Source organism: Equus quagga, chromosome 6 (assembly GCF_021613505.1).
Source record: "Equus quagga isolate Etosha38 chromosome 6, UCLA_HA_Equagga_1.0, whole genome shotgun sequence".
Taxonomy (NCBI): domain Eukaryota; kingdom Metazoa; phylum Chordata; class Mammalia; order Perissodactyla; family Equidae; genus Equus; species Equus quagga.
Window position 1 is genome coordinate 88909372 of NC_060272.1, and position 18807 is coordinate 88928178.

At 42.7% G+C, this 18807-nt stretch overlaps 1 protein-coding gene across 1 annotated transcript in view; it reads left to right on the plus strand.

The window, feature by feature from the left end:
* The window catches only part of LOC124240770 (solute carrier family 28 member 3-like), a 70344-nt gene that overhangs the window by 15185 nt on the left and 36352 nt on the right, over positions 1 to 18807 (plus strand). Inside the window, exon 2 of the mRNA XM_046663879.1 lies at positions 14456 to 14564. Within this exon, the coding sequence (XP_046519835.1) occupies positions 14456 to 14564 (109 nt within the window). The remainder of the gene's footprint in view (positions 1 to 14455; positions 14565 to 18807) is intronic.

Consider the following 18807-nt stretch of genomic DNA (forward strand, 5'->3'; position numbering starts at 1 on the left):
CTAAAGCTTCCCTCAGCCTCTTTCCAAATGTGTCTCTAGATATTTCTCTCGTGTTTCCTTTATGTTCATCTATGCCGTTTGTCCATAGGGAGCCCTGCTTCTCGGAGTGTGAGATTGTGTCCTGACCACCGCCTCTTTTTGGACGTGTTCATTGCTTTTCTGGTTCTCTATTCAGGTTGGTTGAGATCGTGACCACCACAGGTTTACCCGTCTGAGTCATCTGCAGTCAAGGGCTGTGCTGTTGTCACTCCATCTGACTCCATCCAATCCACTGCTGATTTGCCAGATGTGCTTGTCTGTTCCTGGCTCCTCTCATCGAATTTCATGTTGTGCCTTTTAAAAGTCTTCCCCCTGTGTGGTTTGCATGTTCTTCATTTTTGTTTGGTTTCCTCTGAAGACTTGTATTGTTTTGTTTTAATGGTTCCATTTATAACCAGATCAAGATTATGAGTGGTAACCCCAAAATTAGCATATTTTCCACCTTCCAGTATTTTCTTCCCTTTTCTTCCACCACCTGATTTTAGCTGAATGTGTATCTTTGAGTGTTTACCTTTCTATCTTCAACAGTATTACTTATAATCTCTTTCAGCTCCCAGAAGTTGGAAGATGAGGAAACTGGTCTGCTTACTCTACCTGCCACATTTTCTCTTCCTTATCCTTCAAGTAGTCTTCCGATTATCGTTTCTACATTGTCAGGGGTTATGTTTACAATTTGTTCTGGAATCGGAATCCCTGGAGTTGTCTTAGATTTAAATTATTAAATAGATTCAACACACACTGTCACTGCTTTTGCCCTAATTTCTCCATTTGTCATTTGTTTGGCTGAAGTTCCTCCTCGAGTGCTTTCTTCAAGCAAGCTCGGAGAAACCACATTCTAGGAGGACTTGCGTGCTCACTTTATTTTGTGAATCTGATGCGTACGAACTTCCTCTCACTTTTCTCCTCCAGGCACAGAGCTCGGCCTCTTTCCCCTTTCCCTCACATCCTGGACTTAGAGGTTCCCTTTGCCCCTGGCTCACAAGGATCCTAAGTGAAGAAGGTCATGAGTGTTCAGTAGCCCTGACTCCCTGCACCCAATTCAAAGCTCCCTTCAGAGCCCTCAGGGAGACAGAGAATTGTGCCAGGGAAGTGTGACAGTGAGCCCCTGGCTGACCAGGTGGTTCCCTCCCACAGCACTGCTGCTCCTCACTCAGTCTATAAGCCCACCCAGGCCAGCCGGAAAAGCAGGAACACCCCAGGGAGGAACGGTCTAGCCAGCCCCCCCAGCTCACATTCAGGATTCCTTAAACCCAGGACTGGAGGCAGAAGTTACAGGAGCAGGAGGATCGGGGCCATGGGAAGCTCAAAGACTTCAGGAATGCTGCTTTTGAAAATGCAATCACTTCAAGGCAAAGCCCATGCAATCTGGAGGAAAACATTGTAGAGAAATGCCCTTAAAATATCTGACATTTGTAGATTTTGTTGTTGTTGCTGTTGTGAGGAAGATTCGCCCTGAGCTAACATCTGTGCCAGTCTTCCTCTACTTTGTACACGGGATGCCTCCACAAATGGCTGATGAGTGGAGGAGGTCCACGCCTGGGATCCGAACCTGCAAACACGGATGGCTGAAGCAGAGCACTCAGAACTTGAACCACTTGGCCACAGGGCCAGGCCCCTGACATCTGTAGATTTTAAAAGTAAAAAAAACGAAAAAAAGGTAGAGAGAGAAAAAAGGAGGGAGAGAGGAATGATCTTAAGCAAATTGAAGACATCAGATTCATGAAACAGTTTCACTTTCACAAGCCAAATTTCAACAACAGAGAACAAAGTGACTGCAAATCCTGCAGGACAAACAAGCAAGTAGTAAAGTAAACCATACAATTAACAGAAAGGTCAATGAGCTCTCATTATGTGTGGCCTTGGAACAGCGCCACAGCCCCAAAGGAAGGTGAAGAATCCTACATTCCCATGAAGCAGGGTATGAGGCCTCAAGAAATTAAGGCTGGATTTGAACCCAGGTAGGATGGTGGAACCCAAGCTTTTCATCAGAGTGGAGCGCCAATTAATACAGATAATTTGTCAATATTCCAAAAAGCAGTCACCTCAGGTTTACGATGAGCTCTTCCTATGATCTATTTGTGTTGCAGTTTGGAATTTTAAGTTACCATTTGAGGCAGTTGCTCTGGTCTAGTCCCTTCCTGTGCCCAGAGAAACGGATGCAGACAGATCATTGAAGAAGCTCAGAAAAACAACAGAAAGTGGAGAGGTATTCCTGACACCTTGATTCAGGCACCGAAGGCTTAGAAGATTAGAACGTAAGGGAACTGTCTTGGAGAAGTAGAGACAGCTGTCCTGCACCACGTGGTCTCTACTCAGCTGCAGAGTCACTGTTTTAGCGGCTGCTATAATCAGCTCAACAGCCCCTAGGAATGCGTTTCCCATCCTTTCAGAAACGGTTATTGAGCACTTCATGCCTGGCACTGTGCTATGCAGAGAACAGAGGACAGAGTCTCTGGCTTCTCGGCTTAGAGTCCAGTGGGTGTAAATCTACAATATAGATTTATATGGTCCCCAGTCCAACTGACATCATCACATGCCCACTTTTGTCACAGCCATTGGGACTCTGACATCCGTGGTGACATTTCAGGCATCACCCCTTCTCAGAATGCACCACATTGACTGCTTCTAGGAAGATGTGTGAGTGTCAGTCTCTAGAACTAGTTAAAGGTCTTCACAGCGACTCCTCAGGGTCCTTGTCAACATCACATTTGCCTGCTGGACAAGTCCCGTCTTCCCATAAACCTACACGATCTCCATCCCACCAAAGGTCAGGAGGGAAGTCTCCTGGGGGTGAAGGTGTCCGTTCTGGCCCCAGGCCTCAAAGCCAGGCTGTGCCCCCTCAGCAAGCCCAGTCCCACAGTCAGAGCACGTCGGCCAGAGCAGTTTCTACAAAGAAGATGGAAGAAGGGCTCCCTTGGCACAGTGATGTTGAGTCTGCAGCAGAGAAAGCCTGTCCACAAAAGCTGAGACATGGAAGCCACATGCTGCAATCAGGGCCACAGGGAGGGAGAGACGGAGTAGGTGGTGCAAACACAGTTGGAAGAACAAACATCAGACTAATCATGGAGACAAGACATGTCCACAAATGCAGGCTTGATCACTCATGTTATTTAAAGGATAGCTTCTACTTAAAACCAGTTATTGGGTGGAAAGGCCACTACTCTGGCTTCAGAAATGACCACCAGAGCCCAAATAGAGTTTAAAACTGGCCACAAGCGCTTGAGAAATCTCTCAGCACCTCTGTCATTTCTACTTTTGTTTTTTAATATCTAGAATTCAAATTAGGCTTTCTTCATTGAAAGAGAATTTAACCTATAAGTACACTACTATGCGCTTAGACACTCCCAGGGCCAGAGGGTCTTGTCCCAAGGGCCAAACACCACAGGCACGATGCAGTCTGGGGTTGGAAGTTCTTAGTTCAGATCCCACGTCGACCATTCCCGATTGTGCAGCTGAGTCAAGTGATTAATTATCTTTGCCTTAATTTCTTCATCCGTAAAATGGAGATCACAGTACCCACCTCACAGGCCTCTTAGGATCATATACAGAATTATTAAAGGGTTTAGCACAGTGTCTTGTACCTACTAAATATTATATCAATCTAGGTGCAAATAACAGCAAAATCCAAAAGTAGCAAACAAGGAGTCTGTTTCCTGCAGATAAAAGTCAGGCAGTAGGAAGGAGAGAGCTGGAGGGGAAGCACTGCTCAAGGTTTTCAGGACTCAAGTCCCCCCAACTCAGCCGTCTAACATCACCAGGACCGGACCCTTGTGCTCATGGCCCAGCTGGGACCCTCCACACACCAGGCTGCAGGATGGAGGAAAGGAGGAGAGGGACAAAGAGCACCCACCAGCCGTCTCCTAAGGAGCGTCCCTGAGCTGCCCCACTCAGGGCTCCACTTCCGCTTACATTTCATGGGCTGGGCTCTAGTTGAAAGTGAAGCTTGCAAATTAGCTTTTATTCTGGGTGGCCACGGGTTCAGCTAAAATACTATAGAAGGGAACATCATAAAAAGAGAGAAGAAGGGATTTCAGTAATTTCTTGTGTTCTAGAAGTTATATGGTTTTAGAAACTGAATGAAAGGAAGAAATTCATAAAAAGACCTCAGCCCACCTGTACTCCCTGTGACACCCACTGTGGATCTGCACTTGCTCTAGCAGCCTGGAAAGTGCAAGAGCAAACCCCAGGCACAGTGTACTCCCGGCTCAATGATGTGCCCTTCAGGGGGTTCTCAATCCAGGCTTGAGTACGCCCAGCAACGAATGCTGACTAGGGGTATTAAAAGTGGCATGGTGTAAACTGCCTAGAAATACCTGTACACAACACCCATGACATTGTTACCGTTCAGTGGCATGACGGGCTTGCATCTGGAACAAGGTAACGGTTGTAGTTCAGTGCAGTAAGGTATAGAGTAATCGGAATTGCTAAATAGATGGAAAGAAACAATTGGCTTAGAAGTAATTATGTTACCACTTGCAAACATAGGTTCTTTACCTGCCAGACAGGAGGGGCCAAATAAAAACTGGAATGCCAGGCTTATGGCAAGGAAAGTGTTTTTATTTCAGTTGACATCAGCCGGGAGATGACAGTGAGCACTAAAATATGCCTCATTTCATCTCATCTCCCAGAAAGAGGGGAGATGAGGGGTTTTAAAGGTTTGTGAGGAAAGTGGCTGCTCTTAGATGGCAGGGGGAGTCAGCAGCCTTGCTGGTTGGAGCTTTCCCACCAGCCTGCGTTTGGCCTTGGGATGCTGCTTGCAGGGAGGAGGAAGAGATGATAAGGAATCTGGGTGGGCGACCTTGGCTGTTTGTGTCCATGGCAGATAGTGGATTCTGGAGCCAGGGAGCCAGGTAGTGAGCAGGGAACAAGTGCTTTGGTTTTAACTCCATATATACTGGGTTTAATGTAGGGGAACTGATATCAGGGCCAGCATCAATTGTAGGCCACGGATTCTGGCCCTGTGACTCCAATTTGAAAAGAAGCAGATAAACAGGTGTCTTAATGGTCATTTCTCAGGCACCAAGCAACACCCACAATACCCCCTTTATTTCCGTTGGGAGTCCTCTAATGGGAGACATTGTTCTTGAGAATGCTAAAAAGACAAAACATGTATTCTATTGGAAGTAGAACAATCTCATTCCATCTTACAAAATACACCCAGGGGTGCTCTTGTTACCACTTATGCCCACTCCACCCTCACCTTCAACACATGCACACACACGTGCACACATATCTCTTCCTCTTTCATTAACTTTAACAAGGCAGGCTCCATCCTTGTGTTCCACAAGTGAGTTTCAGATTCTGCCACCAGGTGCCAGGAATAATCAACGTTAGGAAGCTAAAGGTCCTCATGGAACAAGAAAATGTCAGGATTCTGGAAGGGACCATAAGGACACCAAATCGAAACTGTGGTAGAGATGAGTGGACTGAGGCTTAGAAAGATGGGACCTGCCCAGCATCACACCTGTAATTTGGGAGCCTGAGGACCAGCCCCTCAGTGACCTGTGTCCTGTTTTTCTACCAACTCATGCTGGGTTTTATTTTTAATTGTTTATTGAGGAAATTTTCAGCATCCATGAAAGTCAGACTAGTAAAATGAGTCCATAAGTATCCATCAGCCAGCCAGCTTCAGCAATTAGCAACACTTTGTCCTCTTCCTACACTGTATATATTGTCACTCCCTGTCATATCTTTCCACCAAGTACCCAGAGGTATTATGTTCCTGTACCAGTTAGTGCAAACTTAAAAACACCATGGTTCATTAATTCAACAGTAATTGTTAGCGTCTGACATGTGCAAGGAACTGTGCTAAAGTAAGATGTAAACAACTGTAATGCAAATGGGCAGTTTGGCAACAAGACTTCTGTGTGTTGGGGAGGGAGAACTATTCCTCTACCCTCCAGGTCCTTCTGGTGGGTCTAAGAATTAAGTTGACATGAGACAGAATAACAGGAGAAAATCAAACAAAGTTTAATAACAGGTGTGTATGGGAGAAACCCAGGAAAACTGAGCAACTCAGCAAAATGGCTGAAGCCGCCACCTTAAATACCATCTTCAGCTAAAGACAGAGGAGGATGTTGGGGGTAGTGGTTTGGGACTTCCAGGGGAGGAAGGCAATTTACATGGAGATGGAAAAGCAAATGCTTGATAAACAGATGTTTGCTGGGCCATCTATAGACAAGGTGACCCAGAGAGAGAGAACGTTGGTAAGAATGGGCTTAGCAAGGACCCTCCCATCTGTTACACCCAGAGTTAGCCATGGTGATGGCCTGTCCTGGGACAGGGCTTCTGTCTTAAACTCTTTTAGGCAGTAAGGGGGAAGGTCAAAGTTTCTTTCAGAGTCTTTTATCCTCAAAAATAATGAGCCAAAGAGACACATTTTGGGGTGGGAGACACGCTCTGACCACCCTACATATGTGTGCTGGAAGTTAGATTTTATTCAAACTTACACACCCTTGTGTTTTGATGGGGTTCAGGGCAGGCTGCCCCAAGATGCACCACTCTGGTATGCAGATTATTTAGAGCTGAAGATAATAAAGGCTCAGAATGTTCAGGAAGAACATTCCACCCTTCCCCCACAACTGCCAAAAAGAAATTTAAAATAAAGGCCTGTTCCCAGGACAGACCATGACCATAGACAACTCTGGGTATTGGTAGACTGGGAGGGGCCTTGCTAAGTCCACTCTTACCAAAGTTCTATTTACCAAACATTTACTTTTCCATTTCCATGTGAGCTGCCTTCCTCCCCTTTGAAGCCCCAAACCACTACCCCAACGTCCTCCTTGTCTGTAACTGAAGATATTTAAACAAGCAGCCTTGGCCAGAGGGCTGAGTTCCTCAGTTTCTCCCATGCTATTAAACTTTGTTTGATTTTCTCCTGCTAACCTGCCTTTTTAATTATTTGGCCAGCCGTAAGAACCTTAAGGAAAATGGGGTAATTCTGCCACTTCCCCATTAGTTTCAATAAACGGAAAATGCAACACAAGTTGGAACTATAATTTCTTCCAGATTCTTGGGGCCAGCCAGAGGCCTAAAGTTAAAATCAAGTCATATACTTGTTCTTTTTTCAAGGACTTCCTGAAAAGATATAGGGACTCACTTGACACCATGTGTCTATCTGTTGCCATATAAAAAGTATCTTATAAAGAGGCAAGCTGAGATGAGATGGAGGAAGAATTGGACCCCCCTCCAAAAAGCATTAAAAGAGAAATGAGCCAGGTGTTTGTCACATCTGGAAACAGCAGCTGGGGGTCAGCACACCCCTCCCAGAGCACACCTCACTCAGTTCCTCAAAGTAAAACCAGCCTCACAAGAGGAGGCATTTCCCCTGTGCTCATTACTACCAGAGACTGCTTTAAACCAAAGAAAACACATTTTAACATCCCATAAAGCCAACATCTAAGTATAATATCATCCTAGGGTTACTATATTCTGTTCTATTTCATAAGTTAAAAGCCTGTGTGATGTGATGGAAAGGAGACTGGAAACCTGCCCCCTGGTCTCAGCTCTGCTGAGTAGAAAGTCCTATGGTCTGGATGAGGCAATTGTCCTCTTTGCTCTCTCCCTCAAGCTGGACCACACCAATCTTTCTATCAGAACAAAACAAAGCAAAAATCATCTATATGTCTTCATGAGCCAAGATTCACGGGTTCTTTTGTCTTTTTGGGAAGACGAGCACAGAGCTAACATCCGTTGCCAATCCTCCTCTACTTTGTACGTGGGACACCGGCCACAGCATAGCTTAATGAGTGGTGTGTAGTCCACGCCTGTGATCCGAACCTGTGAATCCCGGACCACCAAAGTGGAGCATGTGAACTTAACCATTACACCGCTGGGCCAGCCACTCACTGGTTCTTTCTTTAACCAGCCCACGCATCTAAGCTCCTCGTCTTTGCTGTCCCACCCCTCAAAATTCTTCTAGGTATCATTCATTGAAAAAATGTTCTTTTTTTGGGTTATATTTTATTTTTGCAATCTGTACTTTTTTCTTAGAGTGAAGAAGACTTTTGCAAAAACCAGAACACATCTGGAAATGACAACTTGCTGAGGAGCAGAGCTGTGCAGAACAGAGAGCATAGAAAGGACAAACAGGTAGGGGAGGAGGGAGGAGTGAATCTGTTACCATGGGAACCGCTGTGCAACAAGCACCTGAGAGCTATGGGGACAGAAACCATAGTGCTCGGCTGGCACTCGGAGGAATGAATTAAATGGTCATTAGAGTGTGTAAGGCAGAGTCATGAATAAAACCCACAGTCGCAAACAAAGATTTTTGTGTTTATATACCTGACCTCAGAGTTCTCTGATGGGGAGGGTACCAAGGCTTCCCCTGACACCTCACTATTACCAATCTCACACTCCATCCTAAGGTCCAAGGCACTGTCTTAAACAAAGGCATCTCAATTTTAAGGTAAATAAGGCAGACGAGGAAGGTTCTAAGACATGGTTCTAAAACTGTGTTCATCATGCCCTAGGGTTCCTCAGTGACACCTAAGTTTACAGAGCAGGCTGAGGTGCTCTGTATTGTTGACAGGGGTGAACATTAAATGTTATTGCTAAGTGAAAGAAGCCATCTGAAATGACTACACACCATATGATTCCAACCATATGACATTCTGGAAAAGGCAAAACTATGGAGACCGTAAAAATACCAGTGGTTACCAAGAGGGGAGGGAGGGATGAATAGGCAGAGCACAGAGGATTTTTAGGGCAGTGAAACTACTCTGTGTGACACTATAATGGTGGATACATGACATTATACATTTGTCCAAACCCGTAGAATGTACGACACCAAGAGTGAACCCTAATGTAAACTATGGACTTTGAGAGATAATGACGTTAACGTAGGTTCATCAATTGCAACAGATGTGCCACTCTAGTGGGAGACATTGATGATGGGGGGGCAATGCGTGTGTGGGGACAGCAGATATATGGGAAATCTCTATTTTCCACTCAATTTTGCTGTGAACCTGAAACTGCTCTATAAAACAAAGATTTTTGTTGTTGTTTAATATTGTTTCACAAAAAATTAAAAACAAATATTAAATACTTTACTATCATAAACAGAAGCATGAAGGCTGAGGAGTAGCTACTGGATTTGGCAACAGTGGTCCTTGTGTGACCTTGGCAGAAGCCGTGTCGGTGGAAGCCTGATCACAGGGGACTGGGGGAGCAGGATGTGACAGAACGGGTCATGAAGAGTAAAGGCAACTCTTTCAGGTGGTCTGGCTGTGACGGGAAGGAGGGGGCAGATGTCCATGACTGTGGGGTCAAGAAGGTGTTGTTGTTGTTGTTTTGTCTTAAAGATGAGACTGCTGGGAAAAAAGAATGAAAGAAAACAACACTAATGTTAGACATTCCATGGATAGTAGGTAACTTGGCAATTTCACTGTAAGACAATAATAATTATGATCATTTAAATAAAAAATTTACCAAACTTTGACTATTGGCCAAGCTAAGTGTTCAGGGGAAAATGAATAAGTCTTGTCTCCAGCCCTTACCTTAGCAGCTGCAGCTTGGACTCAGCTGGTCTCTCTTGCAATTGTCCCCTCGCCTTCCTAGTCTCCAAGACCCAGGGAGAAAATGAAGGCCGTCTAAGTCATAAGTGTAGTGGAGTTTGGCATTGAAGGACTATGTCATCTTTGAGGATCCTTTTGGCTCAGAAACATGCTAATGACATTGCTGTGATTTTTGTTGAAGTGAAGAGAATCAAAGACCTCATGGAATATGACAGAAAACTAAAGCTGAGATTTAGCATGATACCTCCTGGAGCATGTTCAAAACTGCTCCACATGTGCACACTTCCTCCCAACCTCCCCTCACCATTGCTTACAATAGCTGGACCTATGGGAGACATTATTGCAGAATGGAGGGAAGTGGGAAATCCTCTGGCCATCCCGAGATTAGGATGGATCATGGATATTTAAGAGCTCAAACAGTATCTAGAAAGATTGTCCATGAAAGATGGCCCAGGTATCCACTTCACTCAGTTAATTAGAGCAAGGGCTAGCTGAGTAAGGGAAATATTAAATTGGCATGAGACAGATTAACAGGAGGAAGTCAATCAAAGTTTAATAACATGCATACATGGGAGAAACCCAGGAAAACAGAGTAACCATCTTCAGGTGAATCCTCAGCTAAAGATAAAAGACAATGTTGGGGGTGGAAGAGTCAGGGACTTCAAAGGGAAGGAAGGCAATTCACAGGTAGGTAAAAAAGAAGCAAATGTTTGGAAAACAAGTGTCTATTTGGCTACACAGAAACAGAAAAACACAGAGAGAGCCCAACAAATAGGCTTTTCTAGGTTCCTCCCTGTGTACCACCTAGTTCATGTTATGCTAAGGTAATAGGTGCTTCCTGAGACAGGTTTTTTATCTGAATTCTTTCAGGCAGTTAAGGGGGAGGTAATAAGAAAAACTTACTGAGTCTTTTGTTTCTTAAAAATAGTCAGCTAAAATAATTCTCTTGTTGAAGAGACGCATTTTGGGGTGGCAAATATCATTTGCTTTCATCTCAGTCCTTTGGAAACCGGGGCTGGCAGAGTATAAAGAGAGATGTACGCAGCTCTGGTGTTAACTTCATTTTGCAATTGCCTGAAAACAGAGTGACAGTTGCATGATTACAGTAGAGGCAAGAGCGAAAAACTGAGATATGAGCCTGTTCTTAAAGAAAAGGAGATAATACCAACGGCTCCTTTGGAAGTAAAGGAAGAGATGTGTTATCTGGTTTTTTTGTGATGAGGGGAAAAAATGTCTGTGCAGTAGATAGTAGGAGCCATCTTCTTGCCTAATGATTTAAAAGGGCCTTTTAAAAATTCTTTGCCAAAATTCTGAGCAAAAGAGATCAGGGCCCATTATGCCCAGGATTCTCATTGTTGCGTCTCTGCTCCACTGTTTTATTTCCAGGATGAAGCGCAGGTCACCATTGAGCCGGATTCTCCAAGAAACAAAGAAGATGAAAAGGACAATCAAGAGATGGATCCAAAAGGGTACAGGTTTCAACCAGAGAAATAACCACACCTACCTCCTAAACAGAGTGGTTGTTTTATTCTCATCTAAATTTTAATATTTATTATGATTTATCAGAGATGGTCACCACCACCAATCTCCCCTCCCCATTACCCACCCAGCACCATTTTCAGAAAATTAATGGAGCTCTAGGATAATTAGCATGGTAAATTCAAACTACTGATGTCTGTAGAAAGAGGAGGAAAATAATGCCTTTACCCTCTAGGTCCTTTTGACTGCCCTACGTATTAAATTGACATGAGACAGAATAACAGGAGAAAATCAAACAGAGCTTATAACATGAATACATGGGAGAAACCCAGAAAAACTGGGTAACTCAGCCAAAATGGCTGAAGCTGCCACCCTAAATAGCAGCTAAAGACAAAGGAGGGTGTTGGGCTTAATGGTTTGGGACTTCAAAGGAGAGGAAGGCAATTCACAGGGAAATGGAAAAGCAAATGTTTGGTAAATGGAACTTTGTTAAGAATGGGCTTAGCAAGGCCCTTCACAGTCTACTGATACCCAGAGTTATCTATGGTGATAGTCTGTCCTGGGGACAGGTCTTTTATCTTAAATTTCTTTTAGGCAGTTAGGGGGCAAGTCAAAATTTCTTTCAGAGTGTTTTGTTCTTCAAAATAATCAAGCCAAAAAGATACATTTGGGAGTGGCCAATTCTGATCCCCTACCTGGAACCCAATATCCAGACAGTCTTCTAATTAAAGGTGTAAATTACTGACTAATTGCTCCAGTCCATACTAAGTAGTTAATTCATCTTCTCAATGTCAATCAACAAGCAATTGATTTCTCAAAGCCCAAACCATTTCAAATCCCAAGAAACTTGCTCTTACCTTGTAGTGCCCTGAAGGTATTCCAGGTCTTTATCATCCATTAGGTGGGAGAGGCACATTATTGTCTTTAGTTTTTGGAGGAGGAAAATGAAACTCAGAGAAGTGACTTACCAAGGTTAGTCAGCTAGAGTGGAACAAAGCTAACTTACAACTTCAGCTTCTGATTCCTAGTCCAAGATTGTCTGGTACTCTATCATAACACCAAAGTATTTGCCAATATTCTAAATTCCTATTTAAATTTGATTTAATTCCTAAGTCTCTGAGGAACTTTGCTTTTTACGTATCAGAAGATATCTCTGGAGTTGGTCAGAATTAGGATTGAAATCCCTTATCACGTATACACCATCAAGAATATTTACCACATCAGAAAGCTGAGCTTAGTTTCATCCATTAGTTTACTTTCTGAGTCTCTGACGCTGGGGGCTGAGAGATTCTCTTGGGTGTCCAGAGGCACTCAGGTTTCACCAATGTGAACGAGATGGACACAACCCCCAGGGGATTGGGAGGTGTTCAGCCTAGAAAACCAAATGGCCAAGCGTCTATTTCTGGCTACTTTATTTTATTCAGTGTCAGCTTGCTGTAATGTACACACATTCTCTGCAATTAAGAAATCCGATACACCCACCCTAAAGCAGGTGGACGCGCCCTATTAAATGCTGCCCTTCACCATTGCTACTTCTTAACACTATGTCCACGACTGAGGATAATGCATCACCAGCCTTTCCTAAATTAGATCATGAAAAACTTAGTCTTTATACACTATGTTCCTTCAATATCTTCTAGAATAGTGTTTTTAATTCTCAGTACACATATTCACATGTGATAATGACAAAAGTTTCATGAAGTGTACTTTCTGTCACTCTGTGTGATAAACTCTGAGATGTCCTCTTCTCCCTTTTAATGAAGGTTATCATGCCCTGTGTAACTTCCCAACCCTCTAATGGGTCCCAACCCACAGCTGTCAAATACTGTTCCAGAAAAGCAATGTACACTCCCATTGCAATTATCCAGTAATTCGACAAATGCCTGTCAAGCATCCTCAGTGTCCCAGGTGCTGGTGCTGTAGGGCTCACAGACATCCATTTGCCAGGAAGTTGTAGTCAGTCAAGGCTCCATAAGAAAACACAATCAGAGAAGACAGTAGGAAGGAAGTGCAGAGGATGCCTCTGCCTGAGCAGATGCAAGAAGGCTTTGTAGAAGCAAAGGATTGAGCTGCGCCCTGAAACCTGAAGGGAGCTAAGAACTGGACATGTGGGCATGACTGTGGGAAGGAGGAGACTAGAGGTATTAACCAAGGGGAGGGGTGGTCCCAGCTAGAGCCAGGGTCCTGTGGGGTCCTGGAGATTGAGAATCTTCTATATGGGATGAGAAGTGGTTGTTTAAAAATGCTGTCCAGTGGCATGGAAGTTGCAATGGTTAAATGTGCAAGTAAATTCCCTCCACCCAGCCTCAAGCAGGAGAAGGAGAGGCCTCTGTTAGATGTGTCATTGAGGAAAGAGGCACCTGCAGGAAAGCCAGGTCTCAGAGCAGGTGTGGAGGGGACCAGGAGCATCCCAGGAAAAGTAAAGGACAATCGTTGTGGGTACAGCCCTGTGGCCTCTCCACACTCACTCACGGGTGGACACCTTCCTCCTCAGAAGAAATGATAAGATACAAACATTGATCCCATACTACCTGGACAAGTCGGTGACCCAGATGGGCCCTCTGTCTCTCTGTTCTTCCAATGATCCGGTTTCCACTTGCCAGAGAACCTGTTCATGCTACCGGAGGTTGAGCCTGAGGGGGAGGGACTTTCCTCTTGGTGTCGGTGCTTCCAGCTTGGTGTGGCTTCCCCATTGGGAGACCCAATAGCCACATTTTGCTCCAAGAATCTCTCGATGGAGGTCAGTGGTGCCAACACCACAGCACAATGATAAGCGTTATTTCTTTAAGTTGTCTCACAAAGTCAGCTGCCTGAACCTTGAGCTTAAGGTTGCCCCAACCTTGGGTTTGAGTCCCAAGGTTTGCTTATTGGAGCCTGGCTTTGGGGTTCAGGTCCCTGTCCAGAGGTGGCCTGGCTCAGGGAAGTGAGAGTCCCCATGTGGTTGGAAGGATTGTGCGACCTGGCCACCCCAGAAGAACCGATGCTCAGCTCTGGCCAACGGGAGCAATCCCTGCTGACTAGTCATTGGGCAGTGAGGGCTTGAAGGCCATTTGAGTTTGTCACTGCTGGGGCTTGAAGCCCGTTTGAGGGCCCTTTGGTGTTTTGTGCTGTGTCAGTGACAGAAGGAGCTGGTATCTGGACTCACAGAGTCTGAGTCTTATCTTGTAACTGTGGTACAAGGCGGGGTTAGTCCCTGCAGTCTGAGTCTTAACTGCTGAGCCATCTGGAACAAATTGGGTGGGCACGCCCAGCAGAGGATCCTGTGTCCCTCTCTGTTTCCTCAACAGACGGGCTTCCGGGCCTCTCGGATCTCTCTTGTCTCTGTTTCCTTACCAGCCTTCCTTGGGGAAGCTCAATGTCCCCCATTCTTCTTTCCCTTGCACTTCGTTCTGGAGATGTTCCACCGGCCTCTCCTCTCCCAGATCGGACCTTCCTGGGGTCCTTAGTCTCCTTAATGGTCCTCCTTCAAGAGGGCACCTTTGCTTTTGCTGGTGGAAGAAATGAGGCTCAGAACTTGAGAAGACATCTGAGGTGAGTCGCGGAACTCATACACGACCGGGCCAAGGTACTTGCCCTCCCAGCACTTGGTCCGGTTTTTGTCTTACTGGGTATTGGATCTGTCAGGGTTTTTTGTTGTTTTTCTCTTTGCGCTAACCTTTTCAAAAAGGACTGGCTAAAAATGATGGGCTGTATGTAAAATGATTACATCTCTTTTGCCTAATTATATTTTAAATTATACTTTGGGAATTGTGAACACATATAAATCCACTCTTCAGGCAATGTTAATTAACCATGCTAAGAGAGACCTCACCTTAAATTGGCCAAACTGAGACAAGTTCAGTTTACCCAAACTGGTGTATTTGCATTCAGAATTGGAGACAAAGCTGGCTATAAAAAATTAAAAACCAATGGGAAGCCTATTTTATTTTATTTTATTTTTTTGGTGAAGAAGATTGTTCCTGAGCCAACATCTGTGCCACTCTTCCTCTATTTCATATGTGGGATGCGGCAAAAGCATGGCTTGAGGAGCAGTGTGTAGGTTCACACCCAGGATCCACACCCTTGAACCACGGGCCACCAAAGCAGAGTGCATGAACTTCACCACTACACCACTGGGCCAGAGATGCTTATTTTGATTTTTGACGCTTCTAAACATGTTCCAAATCCTGTACTGCCTCTTTAAGAAAAAAACACTACATAAACAAACATGCTAGGGAAAGGACACCCAATCTGCTGCTCCTCCCTCCTCTCTTGCTGGGCTCCCCCACTTCAGCTTCTCCAAAATTCCACATCTTAAACTAAGCAAGTGAAAATAGTTAGACCTTTAAAATATTTTAAAATTGTAATGGCCATTTTGGGGAGACTTTGTTCCAGAAAAGTCCACCTTAAAAGCGAGGATTCCAAACCTCTCACAATAGCATGCATTCTTTGATTAATACACAGATGCTGCTAAAAGATAAAATGACTTAAAAACCAGCTATAAAAAGAGGATCCTTAGAGCAAAAAGAAAAGAAAAATCTTTAAGACAAATCTTTAGCCATCTGAAGGGGTCACAATTTGGATCCAGCATTCTTTTAAGTTTTGTGCCTGAGACATGGCTGAAATTTTTAAAATCTCTGTTTTTGATCGTCCACAAGTCTGTGTGTGTCTCCAGATGGTGTCATTTCTAAAGGAGCTCTATTTAATTGACTGAAAATAAGTGCTTATATAAATTATTTCTAAATGTGACAAAAACTATCCCAGATTTCTCTCAAGTTGACTAAAATGATCTTTGGTAAATAAAAACTTGTTGAAGTTTGTTGGTTTAATTAAAGTAGACGTGTCCTCAGAGTTATCAACATACGATGTAATGTAAACACACAGCCTTTAAGAGTCAAACAAACTCATGTTGTCTCTGTTACAGAATTTGTCAACAAAACTAACTTAAAATAATAGCTAATTTTGTCTGATAATTCATAAAGTTTTTATAGGCAATCTAAGCAATCTTTGTAAGCAGGTAAACTAAACAGATGTAAAAAGGTAAAAGTTTTGGAGAGAACTATTAACAATAATCATATGATCTAACATATGTACTTCAACAACTTAAAGTGATGGCAAACTGCTCTGGTGTCACATAAAGTCTTTGTGAATAATCTGGACATGATTCTTAAAACAAATGGCTTAAATGTAAGTGAGGTAAGACTTTATGGATAAACTTTTAACAATAATTGTATTTTATAATGTATGTTTTTAGAATAACTTTCAAAATCTCCCTAGTAAGTTAAAACTTTGAAGTTTTACTCAATTAAATTAAATGATAAAAATTCATTAAATGGGAAGATACTTTCTAAGTAAGATAAAATAGACAAAGGTTAATCTACTTCTGGCTTCTTATTACAAAAAAACTAAAAGATGCTCAAGTCTATTAGTAAACATGTCCTATATTTTATTAAAAGATTATACTATGAAGGAACATGGTTCTAAAAATTATAAAAAGTATTTATAAATATGCCAAGCTACAGAATACTAATGTAAATGTATGTAATTACTTACTTTTTTATGTAATTATTTTATTTTTTTTATTGAGTTAATGATAGGTTACACTCTTGTGAAATTTCAGTTGTACGTTAATCTTTGTCAGTTGTGTTTTAGGTGCACCACTTCACCCTTTGTGCCCACTCCCCACCCCAGCTTTCCCATGGTAGCCACTAATCTGTTCTCTTTGTCCACATTTTTAAATTCCTCATATGAGTGGAGTTATACAGAGATTACCCTTCTCTAACTGGCTTATTTCACTTAACATAATTCCCTCAAGGTCCATCCATGTTATTGCAAATGGAATGATTTTGTTCTGTTTTGCAGCTGAGTAGTATTCCATTGTATATGTATACCACATCTTCTTTATCCATTCATTTGTTGATGGGCACTTAGGTTGCTTCCATGTCTTGGCTATTGTAAATACTGCTGCAATGAACATTGGGGTGCATAGGAATTGCTGACTTCAAGCTCTTTGGATAGATAGCCAGTAGTGGAATGGCTGGATCATATGGTAGTTCTATTGTTAATCTTTTGAGGAATCGCCATACTGTTTTCCATAGTGGCTGCACCAGTTTGCATTCCCACCAGCAGTGTATGAGGGTTCCTTTTTTCTCCACAACCTCTCCAACTTTTCTTACTTTTTGTTTTGGTTATTTTTGCCATTCTAATGAGTGTAAGGTGATATCTTAGTGTAGTTTTGATTTGCATTTCCCTGATGATCAGTAATGATGAACATCTCTTCATGTGCCTATTGGCCATCTGTATATCTTCTTTGGAGAAATGTCTGTTCACGTCTCCAGCCCATTTTTTGATTGGGTTGTTTGATTTTTTGTTGTTGAGTTGTGAAAGTTCTTCATATATTATGGATATTAAGCCTTTGTCAGATATATGACTTGCAAATATTTTTTCCTAGTTAGTGGGTTTTTTTTTTTCTTTCAATCCTGTTTTCATTTGCCTTTAAGAAGCTCTTTAGTCTGATGAAGTCCCATTTGTTTATTCTTTCTATTGTTTCCCTTCTCTGCGAAAACATGGTGTCTGAAAAGATCCTTTTAATACTGATGTCAAAGAGTGTACTGCCTATGTTTTCTTCTAGAAGCCTTATGGTTTCAGGTCTCACCTTTAGGTCTTTGATCCATTTTGAGTTTATTTTGTGAATGGCAAAAAAGAATGGTCAATTTTCATTCTTTTACTTGTGGCTTTCCAGTTTTCGCAGCACCATTTGTTGAAAAGACTTTCTTTTCTCCTTTGTATGCTCTCAGCTCCTTTGTTGAAGATAAGCTGTCATAGATGTGTGGTTTTGTTTCTGGGCTTTCAATTCTGTTCCATTGATCTGTGCACCTGTTTTTGTACCAGTACAATACTGTTTTGATTACTGTAGCTTTGTAGTACGTTTTGAAGTCAGAGATTGTGATGCCTCCCGTTTTGTTCTTTTTTCTCAGGATTCCTTTAGTAATTCGGGGTCCTTTGTTGCCCCATATAAATTTTAGGATTCTTTGTTCTAATTCTGTAAAGAATGTCATTGGGATTCTTATTTGGATAGCGTTGAATCTGTAGATTGCTTTAGGTAGAACGGACATTTTAACTATGTTTATTCTTTCAATCCATTTACGTGGAATGTCTTTCCGTCTCCTTATGTCATCATCTAATTCTCTCAGAAAGGCCTTGTAATTTTCATTATATAGGTCCTTCACTTCCTTAGTTAAATTTACCCTGAGTTATTTTATTCTTTTTGTTGCAATTGTGAATGGTATTGTGTTCTTGAGTTCTTTATCTATTAGTTTGTTATTAGAATATAGAAATGAAACTGATTTATGCAAATTGATTTTATACCCTGCAACTTTGCTGTAGTTGTTGATTACTTCTAAGAGTTTTCCAATGGATTCTTTGGGGTTTTCTATATATAAGATCATGTCATCTGCAAACAGCGAGAGTTTCACTTCTTCCCTCCCTATTTGGATTCCTTTTCTTCCTTTTTCTTGCCTGATTGCTCTGGCCAGGACCTCCAGAACTATGTTAAATAAGAGTGGTGATAGAGGGCATCCATTTCTCATTCCTGTTTTCAGGAGTATGGCACTCAGTTTTTGCCCATTGAATATGATGTTGGCTGTGGGTTTGTCATATATGGCCTTTATTATGTTGAGGTAGTTCCCTTCTATGCCCATTTTTTTCAGAGTTTTTTTATCATAAATGGCTGTTGGATCATGTCAAATGCTTTCTCTGCATCTATTGAGATGAACATGTGGTTTTTATTCCTCAG